The 27,502-nt window shown below is 43.5% G+C and overlaps 1 protein-coding gene across 2 annotated transcripts in view; it reads right to left on the bottom strand.

The window, feature by feature from the left end:
- The window catches only part of PEX14 (peroxisomal biogenesis factor 14), a 141,017-nt gene that overhangs the window by 72,572 nt on the left and 40,943 nt on the right, over positions 1 to 27,502 (bottom strand). For both annotated transcript variants that reach the window (XM_079143193.1, XM_079143194.1), the window contains exon 3: positions 9,361 to 9,445. In XM_079143193.1, coding sequence (XP_078999319.1) covers positions 9,361 to 9,445 — 85 coding nt within the window. The remainder of the gene's footprint in view (positions 1 to 9,360; positions 9,446 to 27,502) is intronic.

Here is a 27,502-nt window from a genome sequence, read left to right as displayed (position 1 = left end):
TAATGGGCATGTAGGATATGCACAGCAGACCCACTGGACAAAGACTTGCCTCTTAGACTGAAGTACTGCAAACATGACCCATTATTCAGTCACTCTTAAGACTGCTTCTGTGTGGTTTTACTACTGGACAATTTGCATCTTCCTATTTTCCGGACTCAGAATGCTGGTTCACTCATACATGAATGGTAAGAATGTAAAATGGTACACCCACTTTCAAAAACAGTTTGGAAAAAAAATTAAATATACTCCTACCACATCATTCCATCCATTAGTATTGACTCAAGAGAAAAGGAATTGTATATCCTGACAAAGACTTTATACACAAATATTTATAACAGTCCTACTTTTGATATTCAAAAACTCGAAACAAACTCAATGTCTATCAACAGGTAAATGGACAAAGAAATTGTAGTATAGCCAGGCACAATGGCACATGCCTGTAATCCCCAGCTAATCAAGCAGGAAGAACTCAAGTTCGAGGAGGCCAGTCTGGGCAACTTAGTTATCAAAAGTTGTCTCAAAACAAAAAAGGGGTACATTCACTGGTTGAGTGCTCCTGAGTTCAATCGCCAGTACTGAGAAAGAAAGAAAGAAAAAAAGAGCAAGAGAGAGAGAGACACACACACACAATGCCTATGATGATGATGAAGAAGAAAGAAATTGTAGTATGGTCATATAGTGGACTACTCTTCAGCACTAATAATAAACTACTGATACACAAAAAGCATGGCTGAGTCTAAAAATAATTATGCTGAATGAAAAAGCTAGACAAAAAAGTACATATGGTATGATTCCATTTATATAAAATTCTAGAAAACACAAACTAATCTATAGTGATAAAAGGCAAATCATGCTTGCCTGGGTACTGGGGAATGTAGGGCAGGAAGAAATTCATGGGGTACTGGGTGATTCATTATCTTAATTGTGATGATAATTTTACAAGGACATGCGTATATGTCCAATAAAGCTGCTTAACACACACACACACCCCTGGAGAGTCACGAAGCCTCCTTCACATTAGATCCCATCTACAAATGAGCCATCTAACTTATTCTTTTACTATCTCTGTGGTTCTGTCCTTATTTTCCAGAAAGTATATGATACAGTTAAAAAAAAATGGCTGGTTGGTAGACACAAGTCTTATTTCTGCTTTTGTCATTGATTAGCTCTAAATTAACCTCTAAGAGCCCCATTTTCCTCATCTGTAAAATGGAAGAAAAGAGATGCTCTGAGATCTATTAAATCATGTACTCACTCATTTAACAAATATTTAATACTACATATTAAGATTACAGTGAAGAAATTAACTGAGATATGTGAGAATGTTTCATGAATTGTAAAATCCTCTACAAAAACATGCTATCATTTCTGTTTTCCATTTCTACCGCCAATGTCCCAAGCCCAGATCCTCTACATCTGACAATGGGCTCGGGTGGTCTTTCTTTGTAGCTGGTCTGATTGTTGCCAGGCCAAGTCAGTGAGATACACAGCCTAAAGTAAGCTTCCTTAAGCAGAGTTTCCCTGTGTTTCAAGTAGCTGAAAAAAAATGCCACTGACTTCTGTAACACGGGGCCCTACCGCTGGTTCCTCCCTCACCAGCTAACCCACCAACCTCAATTTTTTTCCTCTTGCAGACCCCACGAGCCACTCCTGCTAACTGCACATGTGCCCCCTCACTAATGATGTCCCTCCTACACTTCTGGCTCTGCCCCGTGCTTTCCTCAGTGCAAAGCTCTGGTCCTTCCCCCACCCCATAACCTTGGAGAAGATGTTCTGACTAAGATACTTGAAGGCTAAGGACAAAACCAGCACTGTTCATATATAAGCACTGTACTCCTGTAAATGCTAGTGATTCTGAAACTACATGTATACTAGGGTTGAACAAATAAATTGTAGGGGGAAAAAAAAGAGAGAGAACTGAGTTCCTTTTAAAAATGTTACTGGTGTCTTCCAATTCTAACCATCCATTCTTCTAGTCCACGCACTCATTAGACTCTCAGTGAGGGATGGTGTAGCTGGGCACTGAAGATGCTGGTAAGAATGTCAAGACCACTGCCCTTGAGGAGCTCAGTCTAGCGAGCATTACACTCCCGCCTCCCCCGAGTCTGCTTTGCTGACTGTGAGTACAAGTGTGTGAGCGCATGCTAGGAATCAAACTCAGGCCTCACACATGGCAGGCACACACTCTACCACCCAGCTCACCCTCCGCCCCCGCTCTGTTGACTTCTACTGAGCTACTGCCACTTTTCCTTGATGAACATGGATACCAGTGATAAGGACTCAGCATCCATTCCTACTTCCTCCTAATGAGCTTTCAGTACTAGGAAAGACAGGTCTCCATTGTTCTTTCATGATGTATCTAATGCAATAATACTCTGCACCAGCTGGGGCTGACCATCCGCCAATAGCCTAGGACCCACAAAGCACCCAGCCAAAACCAAAAGGAACTACACTACATACTTCTTTGAATACAGATCCGATCGGCTTTCCATTTGTTTGAATGTTTACTTTGAATCAAAAGTTAGATTTATGAGCTGGTTGTAGTGGTGTGTGCCTATATTGCCAGCTACTAGAGAGACTGAGGCAGGAGGATCACTTGAGCAAAGGAGTTCAAGGAGTGTCTGGGCAACAGTGAGACTCTTTCTCAACAAGAAAAATTTAAATTAAATTCATGAACCTATGTCCATTCAAAAGATGAGAGATGAGGGAGATTCTTTTAAAAAGAAAGCATTTCTCACATAATAAATAAACAGAAATCCCGTCCCCTCACAATCTAAGTGTGCGAAGCATTAATAGCAATTTGTTACACTTTTTTTCTCCCTTTTTTTGGGTGAAGGTAGGGGGACAGGGGGCTGAACCTGGGGAAGCTTTGCCAACGAGCTACATTCCCAACTCTTTTTATTTTGAGACAGGGGTCTTTGCTAAGTTGCTCAGGATCTCACTAAATTGCTAAAGCTGGCCGTGATGCCTGTGATTCCCCTGCCTCAGCCTTCTGAGTAGCTGGGATTATGGGAATGCACCACCACACCCAGCTCTCTCTTCTCTTGACGATTTCTTTCTCTATATAGTTGTGTTTATATTAAAAGATAGCTGTATTTCCTTTAAGAAACATAAGCCCATGAAATTTTAAGCAGGAAAATATCCCCTAGCCTGCTCACCATATGCAAAAATGCTCCTTTTAGGGTGGCACTGTGTTAAACCTTGACACGTGTTCACCGATGTATATGCCAGAATATTTCCAGGGTATTGTTTGAAACAGCAAACGATAGGAATCAACCTAAATGTACACAAATGTGGGACTGGTAAAAGAAAGTGTGATGCAGGCACACCATGGAATACTACGCAGCTAATGAAAAGAATAAAATAAATCTGTATGTATCAATGTGGAATGACAACCAAGATAAAAGTGCAAAGGTAAAGAGTAAAATATGCCCCCACTCTGTTTAAAAAGTGTCAGTGTTTCTGTGGGGGAGTAATAAATGTTAATATGTTCTTATGTGGCTAGACTATCTCAAATGATACCTGACAGCAGCATTCTCCAGAAAAAAAAAATGGGGCTGCCAGCAGGAACAAGAAGGGAAGACAAATTCTTTTCCACCATTTATCCTTCTTGATTGTTTGTGTTTTTAAAAGCATGCATCTTACCTTTCCAAAAAGTTTTTTAAAAAATCATAACACTAAGGTACATGATAATGTCACTCTCACCACTTTATTATTCTTTGCAGTACTATTTCAGGCACACAAGTTTAAGGAAAAAAATCATTCTTCATTTTAGGGAAACTATCAAAGTAACTGGGAAAATCCAAAAGAGCTCACCCCTCCCAAGCTCCTCTGCCACCTCCTGCACTGCAGGGGTGAAGTGCAGGAACCCGCAGGGCTCAGCCTCCTGGGGCAGCAAGTGCTAGCAGCTCCCTCTGAATGGGGATGCCATGGCACGTTTATTGCCAGCATTCAGCTGGTCTGGCTGCTGTAGGTCTCATCCTGGATGCTGAGAAAAATCTGTGGAGTTCAAGACAAGTTTGGATAACAAGGGGAGCAGGAAAATTGATGGGGGGGAACCAATCCATGTGATGAATAGGCTGGTCCAGAACAGCAGGTGACGGATATGCAGATGCAAGACTGGCAGGGAAGGAAGATGGTCCGCGCACAACAGATGGACGGAGATGCTCAATCATCCTCAGGAATAAGCCCACGGCTGCCACACCTCCCTGCCTGCTCCGGCCCAGGCTCCTCACTCACCTGAATGATGTAACCCCCTCACCAGGACAGGGCCCAAGGCAGGAAAAGCAGGAGGTGGAAGACAGCACCCTGAAGCAAGCAAGACTCAGGGCCAACTGCTGTGGCCTCTTTTCACTTTGCCCTCCTCCAGCTTCCAAAGACACACCAATTTTGTCTCTCTCCGTGGCTCCCACTCCTGTTTGCCCAGGACCAAGGGGCTATCTACAACACAGGAAGTTCAGTGAGATGGTCCTGGGCAAACCAGAACTGTTGGCTACCCCACTTCTTGCCCACTCTTCCTCTTCACAGTCAATAACAGAAAATTCATAGTGACCTGTTTGGGTCAAGTTCATGACCAAGTAGAACTCCTCGGGTAAGGGTATTTGATTCTTTCAGTCATCTAAGACTAACAGAGAAGTAAGGATGATAAGAAAAACCACTCAGCTCCTACCTATTGTCAGAACAGGGACATCTTAAAAATGACCATGATAGGGCTGGGGTTGTGGCTCAGTGATAGAGCACTTGCCTAGCACATGGGAGGCACTGGGTTTGATCCTCAGCACTGCATAAAAATAAACAAAGGTATTGTGTTAGTCTACAACTAAAAAAAAAAAAAAAAATTTTTTTAATGGCTATGATATATCCAGTTCAACCACTCCAGCAAATAGAGGAATGAACTGAAGTCTTGATGCCACAATCCATGTCCCCTTAACAAAGGCTCAAAAGGCCAGACGGCCCCTCACAGTGCCAACACTACTCCTTCCAGCTCAGCTGCAGGAGTTCCAGGCAAAGAGGCAACAAAGGGGTGGCGCAGGCAAGACGTCCACCTGACCCCGAGCTATCTGCTGGACCCCAGCTCCAGGAACAAAAGCGTTGTAAAAAGACTTCAGGCTTCACTAAGACACTTAAAGAATTAATTATAAAGTAAAGCTGAAGGAGAAATTAATTTTAGAAACACAAGAGGTTACTTTTTTTTTTCTTTCTCCTGGAGATGGGGGAGGAAACAGTTATTTTCGTTTTCATCCTGGGGGCACAAGCTGGGAGCTGTCCAGTCGATAACCTGGCCATCAGAACAAGGTTTGTAATTAAAAGGTCAGTGACCTGGAAAGCCAGGGCCCCACTCCCAGAGCTTCTCAGTAATGACGGAGCTATTAAATTAAGACTGTTATGAAATCAATGCTAAAAAAGCTTTCATGGTAACGAGATTCCATTCAAGGACATGCAAACTACCTCATGAAATGGACGTAAATGATAAAAAAAAAAAAAAAGAAAAGTAATAAAAGAGAGTTAAATTGAAATCTGTGTAAGAATTTACTCCCCCTTAAAATACTCCAGCGAGAGAAACCCTTCACCTCTACCCTACTACCAAGGTTGAGACCATCAGGTTTCTTTCTCAAGTTCATTTCCAGCAAGGAGACAGTTTTGCTACTGGGTTCCGTTTCCAGGAACAGAAGAAAGATTAAGATCTAGTTTCACCTGTTAGTATGAGAAAGTATGGTGGGGTGTTTTATTTGTTCAGTTTTCCTCCTCTACCCTCACCCTGTACTCCAGGTGTATTTATTAGATGAAAGAGAAAAAAACCCTTTCCTCTCACACTTCAGACGGGCACAAGCGAAGTGTCGGCCAGCACCACCCAGCCCCACTCCACAGGCTTCTGCAGGAATGCGTGTGAGGCTCACCCTGTGCTCATCCACAGTGACACCACCCCCTCCTCACCCCATCTTCCCCTGGCCCACCTACACATCACCTTGACCCACCGAGGACTCAGCCTGCTCAACAAGTTTGGAAACAGACTGCCTCCAAACATTCTGGGGTTGGACAGGGTATCAAATCAATATAAGCCCACTGATAACCATTTCTAAGCTCCTAACTTCCTGAACTGATCCTACTGCTGTTTTTAAGTTCCTCTGTCCTCCTAGACTGCAGCCTGCTTACAGCCCCAGATTCGACACACACCAACAAGAACTGCTTCTACATATAGACCGTTTCTGTGAGGGCCTAAACCCCGCACACATCCCAGTCCTCATGTGTGGCTGACTCGGCAGTTGATGCATCATATGCAGAATCAAATGGTTGGAAAGAAAACAAAAACATTCATTCTAACACTCTGAAGGTGAACAGCTGCTTTTCTCTTTCATCCAAAAAATTCCTGATAAAAGGAAGAAATGCTGTAAATTACACAAAATGGCAGTACAAACTTCAAAGAAAATGATAAATGATTCTAATAACTTCATGTTTTTCATTAATGACTCCATATTCAGACTTTAAGGCATCCCAAAGAGATCTCAAAAAAAACAAAACAAAACAAAAAAAGCCCAAAACAAAACCAGACAGACCTTTGCAAACCAATGCTCTTCCATTCCTAAGCCACTCACTCCCCACTCCACACCCCCAGTCAGAAAGCACAACACTTAACCTGTCAGTTACAGAGGCAGAAGGCAGCCCCTGCTCCAAGCTGCGCTGTGGTTTCACAATACAACAAACTCAGCTGATGCGCCTAAAGTAACCCTCATTCTCCACTGAACTGACATGCACTACAGGGACCTCAATTTCTATATTAAATATTAAATAATATTAAAAGAAAAACAAAATTGGATTTGCTGTTTCAGAACAGAGATGTTTATTAAAAAAAAGAAAGTCAAGATTATAATTCAAGTCAGTGCCCCACTGCAATTCCCTGAAGTGACATTTGCTAGGAGAAGCCAGGCCTATAGTAGCTGAGAGCTCTCCCAAAGCCAGTGCCCCAAACCCACCACAGCAATGATCCTGCAGGGAGACCCAGAATGACATTGCCAGAACCTCAGTCCCTCCTGCCCCTGCCCACCAGCGAGCCAACTCTCCTCCCTTCTACAACTACTGGTAGGGACAGGGTAGCTGCTCCTCCCTCATCCCCATCAGAGATGGTGCCAAGCTATGATGATCATGTAAGCCTGACCCAAGGAACAGCGGAAATTAAAAAAGTGAAGTTTAAATCCACAGAGGGGCTTTTCTTCCCCAGACGCCAATCAAACCTTGGAATTCTCTGCCCAGAAAGGGTCCTGCCAGAACTTACCCTATTGGGATTCAACTCGGAAATGGATAATTACCAACTGAAGCAGCATTTTAGAGGATAATGGAGATGGGTGATTAGCTTCAGTGATGCTGGATTTAAGTACAGGGATAAACTCCTGTGGTCTCTTTAGAGAAAGAAGGGTGGAATAGCTTCTCATGGTCCCCAAAATACTAAAAACTCCAAGCCAAATTAGGATCTACTTCATTAACAATATTCATCTCCCTCAGGTCCCTGCTCACACACTGCCCTCTTGAAGGGGTCAACAAGGACTCTGTGTGACTGTCCCACACCAGCCCTGGCGTCCCTCACCCTCACGCTCTCTGCTTTCTCTCTCCCCTGGCACTTCCATTTGATATCCCATTTGTTCACTGCCTGCCTCAGGACTGAAGCTCTGAGAGGATAGGGGTTTGATCTATTCTACACCCCTAGTGGGGGAGAGCAGGGCGTGGCACAGGTGGCCACTAACCCTTGGGTAAACTGATTAATTAATCAGTTGGGTTTGTGTTTTCTTTAAGAGCAACAAATAATAATTGCACCAAACGGTTTCCTCTCTACTGTAATTACGAGCCAAGTGACTCAAAAGAAGTATTATTTGGTCCAGAGTTTCTCTCTCTCTTTTTCTCTCCCTCTCCCAGTCAGGGATTTATTAAAATTAAACAGATTAGATGGAGCTCCTGATACTAAAACTGCTCAGCAAAGCCTGCGGTGGGGAAGTGCCGAGCAAACACCAGAGACATTTGTCTCTAAATTGCTCTAAATACCTTCTGCAAATGAAATTCTAACCCAGCTGCGTTTGAGAGAAAATGAGGACTAACTGGTCATTGTCGGTGGAAGAGAAGATCAGACAGTTATAATATTGCACAATATACTGGGCTAAGGATCTCTGGGCAACCATAGATTTTGTCTCAGGTTACCCCGGGTAATCAGCTCAGCTTTTAGGCTCAGCTTTCCCCTGCTTCAATGCTTTGATGAGAGAGCTGAAATCCCTAAGCTTTTATGATTAATTACTCCCCGTAGGTACACATATTTCAAGGAAAAACTCTTTTATGGCATGATGCTTGCCGAGTAGAGAGGCCAGCCAGCACACTCCAAATTTTAATAATCTCCTAATGATGGGGTAAGCACGACGCAGCCAGAGAGCACACAGCGCCCTCACCAACTCTGTCGCAGGGACCTGGCTTTGGGGCTGCTGCTAAGCAGCTGCCGGAATGAGACATGTGGGTTTACTATGCCCAAACCCTGGAGGAGGCCCTGGTCATGATCAGGTGAAGGGACATCATGGAGCAGCCCTAGGAAATGATAGGCAAAAATAACTAAAACACCGGAATTTTGAGGCCAACATTCTAGCTTTTAAAGAAAAAAAGAGGTCTTTTTAGGAGAAGGGGAAGCTTACTTTTCCCCTCTTATGTTACACAAAGATCTTTAAACAATTTCCCAATTTCCAGAAAATTAAACATTCCAAGAATGAAAATTCCAGTTTCTTTTTTGGTTGGTTGGTTGTTTTCATTTCACAAAAAAGAAAAATATCCTAAATTCCAACAGAACCAGAATAGATTCTGTCTGCTTCAGACAGTATTGAATGTGTCAGTATCCATTTTATTCCTGCTTATAGAAGTGCCATAAAACCAGTAATTTACCACTTCAATCTACAAATCAGACTGACCCAGAGCTTGACCTTAACCTGACCTTGTTCAGTCAACTTGTTCCCCTTGTCCTTCACTTTTTTCTTCCTCATTCCTTACTGAATCAGCTGGCCTCCTAGAGCCAGTATTCTGAAGCCAGGGTTGCTGACAGAAGAAGGGACCAGAAAGCAGAAGTCCTCCAGTCTTACTCAACAGACCAATTCGACTATTGAAGGCTCCCTTGCCCTTATATCTGCTTAATTTACCAAATCCTATAACCTCTTTGCTCCATTGTTAGGAAAGAAACCTGCATTCCGCAAGGGGAGTCACCTCACGCCCACTCCCCAGTCCCACACAAGAGGTCTGACGAGTAGGCTGAGAGCTGAGATCTACACTGCACCCACTTCCACTGGCCCTATCCTCAGCCCCTCTCCACAGGTCGTTCTGCATGGCTGGGGAAACCTGTACCTTTCTTCTTAAGGAATGCTCTCCTGGTCGCAAGTGGACTCTGGCGAACCCGAGAATTCTGCAGAAACTTCACTGCTGTGGCAATCTGGTGGCGGAGAAAAAACAGAAGAGTTAACTTCAGTAGTCAGAATTTCAAGATGAAAATCCCAACGTTCCCAGGGCCACAGAAACAAGTGTATAACTAGCTATTTCTTAGATTTAAAATTGACCTAAAGCTAAGATCAGGTCATTTTATGTCTTCCTGCACCCAAGTGATCAAGTCTCACCCCTCAGCCTACATTCTCAGACCTGCAGTGATCTTTCCTGTCTTCCCTGTCCAAGCTGCTTTTTTGGCCACTCACCAGTCACTGCCCTTGTGCCATGCACACCCTCTTTCTGTAAGTCCTCCTTTCCCACCTCTACCTGTCTGGGCCACACACACACAAACGCACACCAGCACAGTCCTTCTAGAGCCTGTTCTGACTCCTCAGAGCGTCCCTTAAATAAGCAGGCTCTCTCGCTAATCCCTCTTCTCCGATCCCTCAGTGCTGTGGTGTGTGCATATAACTGAAGGCATGATGACACTGTCTTTGAATGTCAGGCTGCCTCCCCAGCCACACTGGAAGTGACCGAGGGACGAGTCTGCGCTCTCCATACAGAGCCTGACAAAGTGCTGAGCGCTTACCAGCCAGAGAGGGTTACAGAAGAGACGACACATGCAGCTGCCACACCAGTCCCTCCTGTGCAGCACAGCTGAATTCTGAAAAGTCTTTGAAGGGCACAATTTGGGGTTCCCTGGCTAAATGCTGGCAGAATGACAGATCATCTACCTACCTCTGGGAATAAATATTATTTAATGAAATCTTCTTATCTACGAACAAGCCAAGCAGGGGGTGGAAGGGAGACCCTGAAGGCGGTAGCCTCCATTGTCACTCAGTACCCTTGAGGCACATGTTTACATGCAGCCTTCTGCAGCCTTCTGCCCCCCAACGCAGGCAGACAAGGGAAGCACCAACCTGCTATAGGTAGGAAAGTGGGCTGTTTTGAATGACTGGCTCTGTTCACCACCTCAAAACAAAAATAATAGCAGTCTCCTGTTACAGGTAAAGCCCTGCAGTTCACTCTTCTTAAGTCTTTCAAAGAAAACACTTCTCTTGGGGCTGAGGACATAGCTTGGTTGATACAGTGCTTTCCTCCCAAGCCCAAGGCCCTGGGTTCAATCCCTAGCACGAAAAAAAAAAAAAAAAGAAAAAAGAAAAAAGAAAAAAAAAAAGACTTCTTAGCAGCCAGATATAAAGAAGTTTTCTGTGATCCTTAAAAATCAGGGAGCAACTATACAGCAATCAAACATCACTGTGACTACAAACGAAATTCAAGTTATATATCATCTCCTTCCCCGTATTTTAAATAAATTTAATCCTGAGACCAGAGAGAACAAAAAATAGGAAGGTAATCAGAAAGGGGTGGGGGAGGAAGCCAGGGAAATTCCCTTATTTTCCCGTGACCTCTCTGTGGGAGGCTCACCCTACACCTCTTCCTGAAGGATGAGCTCCTGACCTTCCTGACATGGGCCTGTCACCCATAAGACACACTGGTGTTCCTTGACAGCCACACCCATCTGCCTACAAGTTTTGATCTGTCCTCTGACATTGCGAGTCCACTGAACACCTTCACAAACTGCAGAAACAACCAGACAGTTCTGGACTAAAGAAAAATCAATGCTTGACCTTCTAGAACCCCAATGCTCACCCCTCAGTCCCTCAACCAGATCACCTCACATTGCACCAAAATCAAGCAAAATCTAACATCATCTATCATAGTGACCCCTTTTCAAGAAGAGATGGGAAAAGGCGGCAGAAAGGAAAGAAAGAGAAAATACAAAAGGAAAGGAATAAGGAGGGAAAGAAAGTAGGAGGCCGCAGGACAGGAAGAGACAAAACAGAAGTGGGACGGGGAGAAGGGAAAACACAAAGAAGAGAAGGGACAAGTACACATCACAGGCCCCACAGGGTCAACGCCAATCTGCACTGCTCAGATGGCTCAGGGATAATTGTTCTTCACCTGGAGAAAAAAATGCACCTTCAACACACAAGAAAATGACAGTATTGGTATCATGCGGCAGTCTCTGCGGCTGTGATATGTGTACCAGGTGTCAGAGGAAATGTGGATGAACGGGTCTTAGGCAGGAGGTGCAAACAGCACAGCTTCTATCATTCACCCTCTCCTGCATCCTCCCAAAATTTCCCATGACAGAAAGAAAACAGAACCCCACTACTAAAATGCACAGGTTTCACCTTGCTTTTTTAATATAGTCCTTGGTACATGCATTTCTGGTCAGAGAGCAAAGTTCTGATGGGTTTAATGGTGCACTCAGTGCAGTGCTTGGCGCATTCCATCAATTTTTTTTAAAAAATTGCATCTCTTATTTCTTTAAATACATTAATCAGCCTAGTGTAGGCAAAACGGATCCATCGGACAATGCAATAAACATGAATTATCATCTATCCAACACGCATAATGGCTTAAAAATACATAATAGCAGGTGTAGTTTAAATGATTAGTTATTACACCTGTGGTGGGTCTGATTCAATTGGGAAAAATCATCTTTAATAGGTTAAAAGGTTTAGATCACCATGCTTTCCTTAAAGTGGCTGCAGAGAGGGAATGATGGAGTGCTCTGTCATTAGTAATTCATTTAAGAAAAACGCGGGGGATATAGCAAAGAACAGCATAAACGAGCGAATCCAATTTAAACATCAGGTAAAGTAGAAAACACCTTTTAAAAAAGCAAGATAAATGAATTTGGAAGGGAGATGAAATTGACGTATTTATTTTAACGGGAATTTGACAAAGTCCCGGCACACTTCAAACTTGCAAAAATATGAACAATTTCTTTTAAAGTTTCCATTCACTAATTTCAAGTCATATAAAATAATACTGCCAAACACCTACATAAAGTGTATTTGGGGCTTGTTTATGTTCCTCTTGATCTTTGAAAATGCAGGCGACAGGCAAATCACATATTTAACAGCATGGATATCACTACACCAGATGCAAAAATATAAAGCGCCCAAACTAATAGCCTCCACATAATGTGCTGAATAAGAAAGATACCAGATAAGCAGCTACATGCAAGCACGAACATCCGGAACCTCTCTCCTCCTTTCACTAACTCCTTCTCCAGCTACTCTTCACTCTCCTCCCTCCCCACAAGACTGGGGCTACAACAGCGAGGAAGGTCCTGTCCAATCTAGAATTTTATAGCCCTGTAACTCATACAACGATAGTAAGAGATTTCCCTAAACTCCTCACCCATAAAGCTAAGATCTTCACCCACCGAAAAACTGGCAGGGTTCTGCTTTGGGCCTTTCACCCACTTATTGTTGGACACTTTCATTAACTTCATGAAGCAATTCAACTGACTTTGCTCTGCAGAGGTCCAACACACACAACACACTTTTGTTGGATTCAATAATGGGGTGCCTGCAGCCTGTCCCATATTATCATTTGATTTTCTAATTAGATGATGAATGTGACTATTCATGGGTTATATTTGTGCCCAACTAAATTACATAAATTCAGGCCAAATCTTCCGCCTCAATGTCAAAGATGTAAAACGGAGACAGGAACTTTACTGCATATGTTGTGGGAGTGCAGCAAGCCAGGGAAAATTCTGGTGCAAAGCTGATGCCATTGTCGAGCCACTTGCTGCGGAGTCCTTGATAAACACAGAATCAGCTTTCCCTCTCCTTGCAAGGCTGTGTTCTTAATGAGCGCACGTTGAGCTACCAGTAGCTAGTTTAATAAAAATAAGAGGAACTCGGAAGAAAATAGAAGCAAAGTTTCCCACTCACGCAACCCTCCTGAAGCAAAGGAAACAACCCTGCCTCCTTGAACTCCACAATTTTAAGGAAATTTGATAATTTTTACCATTTATCACTTTAAAGCTAGGAAAGAATGAGATGGAAAGGAGAGTAGTAAAATGTCTTTGTGGTCTGTAACAACCGTTTTGCTGGAGTCCCCACGAGCAGTCTGGGGAAAAAAGGGGAGACTTCAGGTTGCAAAATACCTTTAGATCCAAGATGACTGGCCAATTGAGAAAGATTTGTGTTTGAGAGACCAGGATTTGTAACTGTATAAATCAATGGAGTACAGTATACTCAGGGGTTATCTGCTATGAACTACGCACCGTTAAATGCATTGTATGGGGTAAGTAATCCCTGGTGGGAAGAATCCAGGTTCCTGACAGTCTTCACTGAAGAGATGCTTCCTATGTGTTTTCCATTCTCCTACAAAAGACCTGCACGTTGTAATCTTCAGAGCACACACTTTATTTTCTGCACGAGGGGTACAGGAGAACAGAGCCTGCCTAATAACAAACCTGGGGTTTGAGGGAGCTTTAGCACTTTGCACCTGACATGTAAACCTGATGCATTGTCTCCGGTGACACTTATTTGGAATGCCACCAATTCCAGCACTCCTGTGTACTCCATACACATCTATCTCCTAAAATGTTAGCATTCATTAGCCATTTTAAAATATTAAAAATATTCAAAAATTAATGACACTAACGACCAGAGCCAAGTCCTTTATAACCCAGAGAGATCGCAACTAGAGGGCAAGGGAAAATGACCACTACACAGGCCTGAAACCCCACTCCAGTGCTGCGACGGACCATGTGCTGCTCACAAGATTAAATTGCCTGTGAAAGGTTCCTCCACTCCTGCTCTAAAGTAGATACCCGGAAGCCTGTTAACAAGCGTTAGACCAAAGCCAACTCGAGTTTTAACAAGGGCTGACTTTAAAAGCTGCACAGTGCTGAGAAGGAGAGAAAGAACCCTCCTGAAGCAGAAATGCTGCATTTTAGTAAGAAATCAGTACTCTGTCAGGAGTTCCTTGACAAATATGGTCATCGGTGGCACAAGGAAATAGTTGCAAAGCAGCTGTTAATCAGAGAAACACATCGTAGAACGCTGATGCTAGCACTTGTGAAAAAATGCAACGGGCTAATTATGAAGCTATATATCTCACTAAAGAGCCCGCGTTCCCTGAGATTTCAGGCAGAACACTCTCAGATCCAGGGTCCTAGGACAACTGAATTCGGGGTTTTCTGCATCTGGCTTCCTCTCTGATCTACCATTCACGACCCAGGGCTCCCGTTCTTCCTCAGTTCTACATGCTCTCTTTTTAGCTGAGGCACAGGCTGGGGAGGGAAGGAAGCAGGAGCAGTCACAAGTCACATTTCAAGATGCTGCACAAATACATCCAAAAAGTGCAGATCCTAAATGAGAGCAGAAGAAAACTCTATGAGTATGCAAAAGAAAGGAAATGTTGAATCACACTCTGAGTGTGGCAGGAGGGCAAGCGTGTGTGGGCTTCAACTGAGGAGCACTGTCCCAGCCACCAAAAAAATCAAAAGAAACAATACAGAGCAGCAGCAATAGGTGAATAAGGGCTGGGGCTGAGGCTCAGTGATAGAGTGCTTGCCTGGCACTGGGTTCAGTCCTCAGCATCGCATATAAATAAATAAATAAATGTCCATCCCCAACTAAAAATAAATAAATAAAAAAGCGAACAGAGACGACTGTCAGAAATCTCAAAGAGGGAAAGGAGCTTCCAGAAAGCAGCTCTTAAAGAGTGTAAGCCCCAACTCAGGGAAGCCCAGGGTCTCAGAGTCAGGTAGGAAGGGGAAGTGAATAAGCCAGGACGCTCAGCCAGCCAAACTTCAAACTGTCCTCTGCAAGGACAAGGAGGAATGGGCTTCCCGAAACCAGACCCATGGGAGGGGCGACGCTTCGCACTTAGTACAAAACCACTGGAATGGCAAGAGGGGAATAACCTTGAGGTGGACAAGGAGCTCAGCAGCCCAAGCACAGAGCCAAAGTGCCCCCTAGCCGGAGCCAGTGGAGGCGCAGGACAGAGGCGGCCGCTCCGCTAACTCACACAGCCCAAATTAAGTGTTTTCACTCAGGGAAAATGAAATGTTTTGCAAGATGAAACAGAATGAAAATTGAGGTTTTAGGTAATTACTAGTTGGCATTTACATATCACGGGCTGGTTCAACACCTATTCATTTTCCTCTTTTATTTTCAATTTTTTAAAATTGCTCATTAAAAATGAACAGATGACAGTGACAGGATTTTTTTTTTTTTTTTTTTTGGGTATTCTTTCCCCTTCTCTGAGGGTTATAAAATCAAGTGGAACTTTTTAGCCCATTTATCTACAATTAACACCCAAGTATGTGCACACAACACACACACACACACACACACACACACACATATGTTCCATACATTTTGTCTACAGAAACCAGAAGTTCAAAAATAAAGGCAGTGAGTTGCACTTGAGTTAGCCCTGCACCTGGGGAGGAGTGAGCTCACAAGGGCGTGGCACACAAGGAGTTAAAGGAAAGCGCCTCTCTTTCGATTGGAATTTCCTGGTTTTGGTCACTGTGTCCTTCCCATTGTTGATTTGGGTTACAACCCTATACTAATTAAGCATGTGGGCCCTAATTTCCTTTTGTTTTACTTTCCTCTGTCCTTTTGTTTTTCATATTAAAGAAATAAAATACCTCTGGTAGAAGTGCAGGAGAGTTGACAAGATAGAATATAATATATTTTAGGGTCTATTGTGTAAATCTGTATTTAGGGAATTCTAAAGCATGCATTATTGACCCTAGTCTCTCTTAAAACACATTGATATATGAAGTAAAAGCCTTTATGAAAAGTGGCAACTTCACATGCGCAAAAACTACCTTTCAGAGTGAAATATCTCTGCCATCTAAATTTTTTTTCTTGGCCCTAGTTAAAAATATTGCATGAACAGCTTGCCAGAATGTCATTGTTTTGTTATTTTATTGAAGTAGTTCTTCCAGAAATGAATGTGAAAATAAAAAGCTTCTTAAACTACCACACACTATTTAATACCAAGTGACGGTGATCTCAGGGATGGAAGGATGGCGCTGGAGAGGTGTTCCCGTCCAGCCAAGCACTTTGGGTGCCACCTTTCAGCCCAAAGGGGCTGCAGGCCTGGGAGGCAGAGCCGCAGAAGGCACTCCACTGTAACTCTGCTGCAGAAGAGCTGGAGAATACCCGCTTGCTCTAGAGGAAATGAAAACCCCTGCTTCTGGGCTGACAAGATCAAAGTTCCTTTTTAGGAAAGGTTGAGAAGGAAAAGGATTTTCTCCTTCAGGGAGAAAGAAAAGCAAATTTAAATGCCTTGTCCCCATGCATCCCCACCTGAATTTAGATAGCAGTCCCTCTAATTTTTGATGCAACCAACAAAGCAGTTACCCAAAGAGGGGAGGAAAAAAAGGATGACATTTGCCTTTTCCTTGGCTTTGAAATCCAACTGGCAGCAAATTGTTTGAAGTTCTGTTTAGAGAAGAAACTGTAATAGCCTCCATAGTGAAAAGAGGAGGAAAATGCCATTACACACGGATCACGGTAGCAGTGACCTCCGCAGAGAAGGCGAACGAGCTGGCTGTAAGCCGGAGGTTCAGCCAGCCTGCCAGGAACAGAAATAAAAGGTTTATGTGCCAGAGTCTAGTGGCAAGAGTTGGGTGCTCCATCCCAAGAGGTACTAGGAAAGGCAAGGAGCTCAATTTCCTAACTGTTTTCCATCAGCTCTGACTGCTCCTTTCTCCAGTTTCCCTTGGTTTTATACTTTCAATATCCCTCTAATTTCCCTGCACTGTGAAAGAGGAAGCAGAGAGCACTGGGCTTCACGTTGTAAAATTAATGAAGGTGTCAAGCTGTTGAGTTGAATCACTCCAAAGGAATGTAATGACTCAGTGTCCAAGATGCTCCCTAGGAGAACCCTGAGCTCACACGGTGACGGTGGTTGGTGACTCCAACTCTAAAAATATGTAGCACACAGTCCCCAAGACCTTCCTAATGAAATGATACCACTGTCTCTCCTTCCTAGGCTCTTTCTCTCCACCGCTGGCAGACTGTTATGCCTTCTGAAAGTTACTTCTCCACTCCGAGACCTGAGGCTGCTTCAGTTACCACTTCTTGTGAAGTCAGGGCCAGACAGAGATTGGCGACCCCCTAAGTCTTACACAATTGAGCTATGTGATGATTAGAAAGGGAATTTAGAAGAGCAGTGTCCTGGACAGCGGCCACCTCAAGCATCAAGTCATTTGCTGGAGTCAGTCACTGAATAGATGACCTCCAGAATGTATGGAGAAGGGTCCCCTCTCTTGAGGGCCTGGCACCTTCTGCTCCTGGGACAAGATGAGTTCCTGATTTCAAGGAAGATAAGCTCCAGAGCAAGAGATCCATCCTTCTGTCACCTATATGCGGCACAGAACTCAAACCTCTAAGGGGTCATTCACAAGTACTCCTACCACATATCTGTAAGAAAACTGGAGAAAAACTGAAGATTAACAAATAAATTTGAATACAAAAAAGAACCAGTCATTGCCTAGAAACAGTTCAAATCCAAAAGATAGCAAGGAAATCTGAGAAGACAAATGTGAGTACCTAAAGATTACTTTAGATCCACCAAGAAACAGAAGAAAGTAAACAATGGAAAGCCACAAAGTCCCAGTTCCTATTATTTTAATTAATCAATTTATTTTTTGGTACCAGGGCTTGAACCCAGGGTGCTTAACCACTGAGCCACATTCACAGCCCTTTTTTATATTGTATTTAGAGACAGGGTCTCACTTGAGTTGCTTAGTGCCTCGCTTTTGCTGAGGCTGGCTTTGAGCTCTCAATCTTCGTGCCTCAGCCTCCCCAGCCACTGGGATTACAGGCGTGCGCCACCACACACGCACACCCAGTCCTCCTATTATTTTTAAATAATTTTATGGCATAAAGGAAAAAATAGAAGTATGAGTTCCAAAAGTATGATTCATAATAGTATAAGCTGGCATACTTTAAATACCTTCAGAATGACAGTAAAATATCAGAAACTGATACTCTCCAAATGGTCAAATGCCATCGGTTCCTCTCAGAGGAAAGCTGCCCTCTTCAACAAGCACACAAGCCTGGAGAGCTGACAGGAACAAGCTCTCCACTGGGCCATGGTGATCACTGAAACCAACTCTGGCAGCAAGTGGGGTGACAGACATCAAGTGTGCTCACATCCATATGAAATAAGTCTGTGACCACCTTCTATTTCCAAGAAAGGGGTCTCTAATGTGGATTCCACCTCTGTAGCCAATTTCAGAAGTAACATGCTACACAAAGTGTATAACCCAGAGAAGACAAGCTAAGCCTCTAATGCAGATGAGAAAATGCCATCTTTTTTTTAATTTATTTTTTAAACACATCTTTCAGAAGCACTGAAATAATGACTGTGGAACAGGTTCTCATGTCCGTAGTCAAAATTGTACCCACAGCTGGGTGTGGTGGCACACACCTGTAATCCATGACTTGGGAGGCTGAGGAAAGAGGATCACAAACTCAAGGCTTCGGTAAATCAGTGAGGTCCTCAACGACTTAGCAAGACCCTGTCTCAAAATAAAAAATAAAAAGGGCTAGAGATGTAGCTCAGTGACTGAGGGCCCTGGGTTCAATCCCCAGAATTTAAAAAAAAAAAAAAAAGATCTAAACCCACAGAGTACATCATTAATACCAAGGTACAAATTTGGAAGAAAAACTCAGTCAAGAGATAACAAATCAGCAGCTCTTCTCATAAGCCTCAATTTAGAAATTTTCAGCTCAGCAAGGAAATCCATCACACACAGGAATAGTCCTCATGGTTCTGAACCATTCAGCAACCTTTCACTAAGCATCATAAACATTCCTGTTAGGAACAACCACAGCTACCAATAAACACACACACACTTTAAAATATAAATGATTCCACAGAAGCCAGAGCCACTTGGCCATGAGACACTGCATCCTACCAACAATGGGAAGATGAAAAGCAGTCTGCCAACTGCAGTAATGAGCAGGTGATGTACTTAAAACTAACTCAGAACTTGCGCTCCCCACTGAGCAAAACAGTGCCCCTGAGCTCTCGCCTCCCTCCTCTAAATCAAAGATAACTCCTCCCAGCTCTGTCTGGACATTAGAGAAGTTCACTTTTGTTATCAAAAAGGTGATGAACCACCATCTTGCTCTGCAACCTTCTTACTCCCCGCGCCCACTCACGGGGGAGATACTTGGAAGTTATAAAAATCCCTAATGTCCTCAATTTAGCACAAGCTTCCTGAGACACCGCTTATCGTTTTCTGCTCCTTGTCCTTTCTCTCTCTTCTTGCCTGTTTAAACACATGGACATGGAGTTATTAACTCTTACAGGAAAGACAAATAAAATAATGTGGAAGCAAGAAGGCGGTGATGTCAGGCCGCAGCTAGCACCACTCGTCTGTGGGAATCTGATTAGCGCTCGAGCGGCAGGGCTACCTGGAAAAGTGCTCACAATCAAATAAAAAAATGATACCAAAACATTAACCTGATGGCTAAAAACTCCACATTTAAACAGTTAAAGTAATAAAGGAGCTTTTATTGAGTATTTTTTATATTTCATTATGCCCCAAATTGACGAGGACTCCCGGATACATTTTCTAGACTTTTTGTTCCTCAAATCAAATGCTGCCTTGGACTTTTTTTTTTTTTTTTTTTTTTTTAAAACTAAAAGGAAACAGCATTTCTTGTAAATTTGAATGAGAGGATTAAAACTTCTCCTGCAATAACGACACCAGCCTTGAGAGCAAACAGCCAAATTCGGTCACAAACAGAAGCCTCTTTGGTTTATGTACTTTAATTCTGAACCTGCTCATGAGCCAGCAAAGAAATTTCCTCCATGATTTTTTTTTAACCTTACACAAACATCTACATTTCCTCATTTACACAGATTATGTTCAGAATCAGTTGCAAGAGAACTGATGTAGGACAGAAAGCCAGTTGGGTCTCAAGAAACCCAAGCACAGAGTCTGATCCCGGCACTAACCAGTCATGAAACTTGGCCTCTCACACCCTACTCTGTGCCCCCGATCCCTTCTTCTCTGTAACATGGTTAAACACTGACCTTCAGGACTCCCTGGCTGTACCACTTTACAATTTCTAAGTTGATTCCGTGAGGCAGCCTGTGATACGCAGGCCAGGAGTATGGGCTTGGGTCAAGGAAGGGCAAGGGCAAGATTCAACTTTTCCAGAGCTCTGCTCTCCAAATGCACATCCAATTCAAAATGAGAAAGAAAAAAAAAAAAAAATCAACAAAGAGAAGGAAGGAGAAATGAGATGGAAAGGGAGAAGACATCACTGTCGCACATGCCAAAAAAAAAAAAAAGGTATCACAAATTCCATATATTTTACACGTAGTGAAGCTTATTCACACTACTTATTTTATATACAAGCTTAGTTATCTGGTGTCCAAACACAGAAGATTAAAAGCTGCAAATGAGAAAGGAGCCAGCTAGTACAGGGACACTTAAGAACAAAGACATGAGAGCAAAAAAGCTAACAGCAAATGTCAAGGGAGAAACAACTATGAAAAGCAAACAAAAAATTCAAAAAGCTTATTAGTTTGGGGTCATTTAACATCAGTGGAGTCATCTTAGAGAACAGGCAAACATACAACATATCTATATTTCAACAGGTTTTGAAAACATCTACACTTACAATACAATCTAAACATTTACATCTAAAGAGATGATGGCCGGGCGCGATGGTGCACTCCGGTAATCCCTACAACTCCATGGGTTGAAGCAGGAGGATCTTAAGTTCAAGGCCAGCCTCAGCAACTTGGAGAGACCCTGTCTCAAAATAAAAAATAAGAAGAACTGGAAATGTGGCTCAGTGGTAAATCACCCCTGGATTCAATCCCTGGTACTAAAAACATGAAAAATTAAGCAAGAAAGTATACAATCCATTTTATATAATTCCCCAAAATTTTAAAGGGTTTTTATTTTGTTCTGTTTTCATATGGATCTCTACAGCCATTCACAAAGTGTGGCCATCCAGAATGACTCATTCTTGGTGGGGGTGGGGGGCAGAGATGGTGGTTTTCTTCTACTGAACATGAACAGTCGTTACTGAAGTTAGATTAAGAAGCAGGAAGCCAAAGATTAAATAATGAATACTTACTGAGCATTCACTGGGTCCTCACAGTACCCTAGGCACTTATACAATCAAAATGAGCAAGCAAAGATGCTGCTTTTGCTGTCGCAATCTAGGACAAGGAAAGAGGCCAAAAGCAATCTGGGGCCACCTGGTCCCACTCATGATCAAGGACACCCCTCTTCGACAACCCTGACAAATGATCTGCAGGCCTCCGCCTGAATGCCTACAGTGAACAGGGAACTCAATCCCTTACCAAGAAACTGCCAACTCATTTCAGGAGTCCCCTTTTTGTTTGTTTGTTTTTGCTTTTTGAGACTGGGACTCACTGTGTCACCGAGGCTGGCCTCCAACTCCTGGGCTCAGCCTCCCAAGCAGCCGAGACTACGGACACACACCCACATCCGGCTAGGAGTCCTTCTTTAAACTGAACTGAAATCAAGTTTCCTGAACATTCTATCTACTGGCCCTGTCCTCTGTAAAAGAACAATACCAACTGATCCACTTTCTGAAACAATGCTGGGTGAGGGATTGGGATAGGCATCTTTTCCACAAAAGCATTTCCCCTTGTCTACTTAGTATAAGTAAATGTGAGCACAGGGCTCACTACACAACAGTTTTGTGCACTGTGCTCTTTCAGAGCAGACTTGCCCTTTCTGGGAGCGCCAAGGCTACCTGTAATGTCAGGATGCATTAGCAATAATAAAGGCCACAGTAATGCATGAGACGACTTCACGTACACGTCATTCCAGAGCAGCTAAATTCAATCAAACATGGCAGCGCTTCCTACAACACCATAGTCACTGGGGCCAGCAGTGCGTGTGACGTGGACCCACTTACTGGAAGCTGCTGGAAACAGAAAGTGAGCGCTCTGCTTTGAGACTATAATGGACAGGATTTTACCAGCCCATAAGTGGTTTGGCATCCTTCTTTCCCAGGAATTACCTAGAAATTCATTTAATAACTAAAGACTGCAAATGAAACTTCAGAAGGTTAAAAGTACACAAAGAGAAGGGGAAAAGGGGAAAGTATTCTTACCCTCTCCTTAAATATATGTGATTTGTATAGGCAGAAAAATGAACTCCAATAAGATGGTAATCAAGAATCACAGCTATAGGTGACCTGACCTTGGTTCTAACTCAGTCACCAACTTTTCCAGTGACTTTCAGAGTTACCTACCTTTCCTGTTTCTGCTTCCTCATCTGTAAAATGGAACTAGCACTGTTTAGAGACTCACCAAAGTATTACAAGAAATAATTAGTTAGCATTTATATAATACTTTTCATCTTCAAAGTAGGATTATTGGACTATAAAGTAGAATAGACATGGTTTGAAAAATCTTTTTAAAACCCAAAATAAAGCATGCAAGCAAATTCAGAGAAGCAATATCGGCTGACATCATCTTGCAGCAGCCAGAGAGCTCTGCCTCCACAGGCACCCCCTTCCTGCCCTGATCTGTATCTGCATGTGCAGACAAAGGTAACGATACATTTTATTAGGAAAAATGGGAGGAGGCTGAAAGAAGAGAAAATGAAGAAAGGGGAGGTTAGAGGGAAAGACATGATGAGAAATGTAAAAGGGAGGAGAGATAAAGGGGGAAAATGGGAAAGGAGGGAACAGAAACAGCAAGAAAAGACAAATCTTATCCACTAGAAGAGCAAAAATGAGGAGAGGAGAAAAATGGAAATCGAAGAGAAATGGAAAAGAAAATTTCATTAAGGGAACATTTTTCCTCTTCTTAAAAAAAAAAAGAAGGCTAAGGGCTGGGGCTATAGCTCAGTGGTAAAGAACTTGCCTAGCATGTGCAAGGTCCCAGTACCACAGAAAGAAGAAAGGAAAGAAGGGGAAAAGTTTAAATTTTAAGGGAAGGGGAAGAGAAAGAGAGAGGGAGACAAAGGGTGTAGGACAGAAAAAGAGAACATAAAGCTTTCAAGAAAATGTCTGGAAACCAGAAGGCTGGGAAGAGAAATCATTAGCAAGTCCACAGTGCGTCTACAGCGATACTGTGTGGATCAATTCATTTAACACTGCCCTGTACATTTACAGAAAAGTACCTCTGATATAATAAAGGCTCATAAACACGCAGAAATTGGGTTAGACCCGTTTCGAATTCCTGCCAAACAATGGTTCAGAAAAATGAAGCTCTATTTTAATTAGCTGGGTTCACGAGTGATTTGATAACAGCAGATGCTGTCTGGATGCTTTCAGCTTGATGGCTCCACATACATGAACTTGGAGTGGCTTTGATGCAATTAGGTATTTCTTTCTACTCCAAAATGCCAGGCCCAAGGACCTGTGCCTGTGTGTAGCCCCAACATGTTACTACATTTATCTGCATGTTAATGTTTCAAATCACAAAGACAAGAAAAGTGACCACATGAGATGAACAGAAAAGTCGTTTTTAAAAAGTAGCAACGGGGGCTGGGGAGATAGCTCAGCTGGTAGAGTGCTTGCCTCGCAAGCACAAGGCCCTGAGTTTGATCCCCAGTACCGCAAAAAAAAAAAAAAAAAAAAAAAAAAAAAAAAAAAAAAAAAGCACCAATGGTGGGTAAAAGAGAATACTCTCACAATGAACATTTCTTTCCACTGAGGAAAGAAAAGTTGGGAAGGAGAGTCTGGTAGGGCACTATCTGCACAGAAATGTTCAACGCCTGAGCTGAAACACAACAGACTGCACACTTCCAGTTCTGTAATTCCAGGCCAGTGTACGGCAAAGGATTAGTGTGTCTAATGCACAGCCTGACCTGGGACTAAGTGGCCTTCAAAATGTTCTTTGCAATCAAGCATCCTATTAGAAACCCAGAGCGCCATTCCCTGAGACAGGTGGTGCTATTCAAGATCACAACCTAAAAGTCCAAGTATCTTCACCAGGTGCTTTCAAGCTGGGCACCTTGCTGCCCCCTCTCTCCCTTTTAAGCACTCTCTCTTGCAAAGAGCATTCTGTTTGCTTTTCTCAAAGCACTCACTGCCCTCTGCTATGAGCACTTAGTGCAGCACCACCCATGTGCACAGAGCAGCTAGAGGACCTGCAGAAAGCAGAGCAGCTTCCAGCATTGGGACGTGCCTAATAGGAGGGGACCTGATCAGTTAATTATCTGTCAGTTCGTCACGGCTGGGATGAGAAGGGGAGGACCATAGTAAGGGGGGTCTTGAGGGGAAGCTCTCTGCTCAGTGGTGTGCTACTCTTCCTGAAATTCTAAACTGGTCTTCCAAAATCATTCACCCCTGTTGGATGATATGTCTGTAGTAAAGAAGGTGAAGAGAGGACCAGGAGTGTGGCTGACTCCTTCTGGCAGAAGCAGGGCACTCAACCCCACCACTATAGTGACAAGCACAAAGGAAAACACACACCCCTCACTTTCTCCAAGAGAGGACAAAGAGGACATGAGGACCTTCACACCATCTCCCCTTGGCCAGCGCTAACAAGCTGAGCCCTGTAAATCAAGGAGGAAACCTCTGTGCCAGGAAGTGACGAAGAGGCATTTCTTCTGTAAAGAGTCCAAAGATGCTGGCTGCGTGGGAATCAGCATTCCAGGGTGAGGGTTTGGAAGGCAGGGGGAGTCTGGCTGGCAAGTAAAGGAAAAACATATATTTATTATATACAATAGGCCTCCTTCTTCAAAAATTATTTATTTCATAAAACCACTCTGCTAAATAGAGGTTTCAATCTAATTGAATTTCAATCTGCATATTGTAAATGCACCAAGTGAGAGTCTTTGAGACTTCTGTTTTATTCCACAGTTTATGGGTCCACTAGGAGGTTTCCCAAGATATATGCATAGAGGTATAAAAGGAGAGGACACAGGACTGTCCTGTGAATGCTTACTATCTGTTGAGGTTTAGGCTGTGAGATGGGATGATGTTTACAATACCCAAAGGACACAATGCCAAGGAGGCAGGGGGAGGCTCCCCAGCACCACATCTGCAGCCAGCATGTGCAGGGTTCATCCCCACCCTTCACTAGGTCTTCTTTCCTTCTTGGGGGGTACAGGCAGGAAGCAGACCCCCTCCTCATCTAACCCTAACTCTCCCCACTCCTGTCTACATCCCAAATTAGCCATAGTTAATTAACAGAAATGCAAGTAGTCTGGACTGAAATAAAGATTTTTGACAAGAAGCAAAAAGGGCTATCATAAATCACACAGGAAAAGTTTTGTTAAAAGGAGGGGGAGAGAAAGCACCCAAGTAAAAGGTTACTCTACAAAAAACTGAGGAAATGAAAAAGAAAAGGGACAGGTCAGGACTTCCCACAAAGGGCTGAGAATTCTGGGTTCACACCAAGAAGTGACCTATGACAGAGGGGGAAAGAAATGCCATTCTCGGGAAGAGAAGTAGAGAAAGACTTCAGAGTCCAACATTAGCCGAGGACTTCTCCCTCTACACCGAGTTCAATTTGTGTTTTGGCTCTCTGCTCCCCTGTGCACTTCATGAAAGAAATTGCTTAATTTTTTTCAAGCAATGCATCTGCAAGGCCCAAAGATCCTACTTCCATAAACACTAAGTAGCTCTGTAGTTTACAGCAGCTCCTCTCTGCCCTCCACAGACTGACAACACCAGCCTCCTGTCACTCTGTAATCTTCACCACCAACCCCCGCCCCCCTCAAAAAATCACTGTCATTCCCATTAAAAAAATAAAAGAAGAAGAAGAAAGAAAGAAAACAGAATAAATATGAATTTAAGGGGAAATTCTGCCAAAACCTGAACCTCTCAAATCTGGTTCAGCCACATTCTTGCCCACAACCTGTACTTCTTGGTGCCTCCCTACATTTTTCAAAATGCAGCTGCACAGCCCTCTTAAAATTCAGATTTCTAGCACCTCTAATTACAGGCCTCTCAAGCCAGGCTCCTTTAATTAATGAACCTGACTCCTCTCTCTTCAAAGGAAATCTGCATACGGGATATATCACAGGGGTGAGCTGACCCCGATCAGTGCTATCTGATCACTGCCTGACGGCAGCTAGCACTCTGCACCCAGAACAGAAGTGAAGGTGTTCACCTGCTTCCACTGCCCAGTTCAACATGCCCCAATCCAGTGTGAGCCAATTGAGCGGTTAAGGCCATAAACCATTTCTTGGAATTTAAGGGAAGAGAAAGAAGCTTTCCTGGGTGTGACCAGCAAAATCCGAAAGAGAATGTGATTCTCCCTGGTTTGTGTGCTCCCCCCCACCCCCCCCCAATCTCACTTTCTCCCCTCTAACAGGATGAATGTGGAGTGCAGGCAGGAGAGAACTGGCCAGTGGACAGGCCCCAGACGGAGCAGGCCCATGCTTTGAAAGGTCTGAAGAAGCAAACACAACAGACCTAGGACTGACAGTTATTCCAAGACTGAAATAAAACTGTCTAGAAAGGCTCTGCTGCCTTAAGACAAAACAAGTGAACAAGGGCTCGTGAAGGAAAGCCATGGTTCACCAGGCCTGGAAAAAAACCTGAGCGCATCCCAAAGACTATTCTTCAGTGGGTCCTCACTCATCCTCCACGCCACTCCCTTATAAACCAATGCCTGACAACCGGTTTCTAAAGAACTGGTTTCCCTTCTGGCTGTCCTGGGCAGCACAGCCTGATCTGTGTGCATTTGCTGCACATGCCAGCTCAGACCATAGCCCCGTTCTCCTGAAAGTGGTTAAAAACTGGTTGGTACCCACATTAGCCAGGAAAGCAGACCACCTGTGGCTGCAAGGACTGGAAACAGGTGTGAAGGGTCAGAGATTCCAGAACAGACGAGGTTTGGATCACATCAAGAGGATCCGGTAAAGTTTCAGGCAGGATTTGAGAGACAATAAAAGCCTCTACAGATTTGGCAATAATGAAAACAGGTTTTGTTCTGTCACTACCATCTGATAACCATTTCTCAAGGGTCCTGTAGCAAACCCGTCAGGACATTTGCCCTATTCACCAAATACACACCTCCTCCTCATGGAGAGAAATTCTCAGAACACGTATCTAGTAACAACCCACTTTCTGCAGCTTTCCCAGTTTCTCTTCTATGATCTGGACTCTAAAACCAGGCTGGTAAACTACCAAACAACAGCACGGGTGTTAAAATGAAACCTGAGGCCCAGAGTCCTGGCCTCCCAGTCCTTCCCCATTTCACAGGGCAGATGTCAAAAATGAAATCAGGTCATTTAAGTATTCTGCCAAAAACAGGG

Source organism: Sciurus vulgaris (assembly GCF_902686455.1).
Source record: "Sciurus vulgaris genome assembly, chromosome: 1".
NCBI lineage: Eukaryota > Metazoa > Chordata > Mammalia > Rodentia > Sciuridae > Sciurus > Sciurus vulgaris.
The sequence above is the reverse complement of the archived record's forward strand: the minus strand, read 5'-3'. Positions and strand labels throughout refer to the sequence as shown.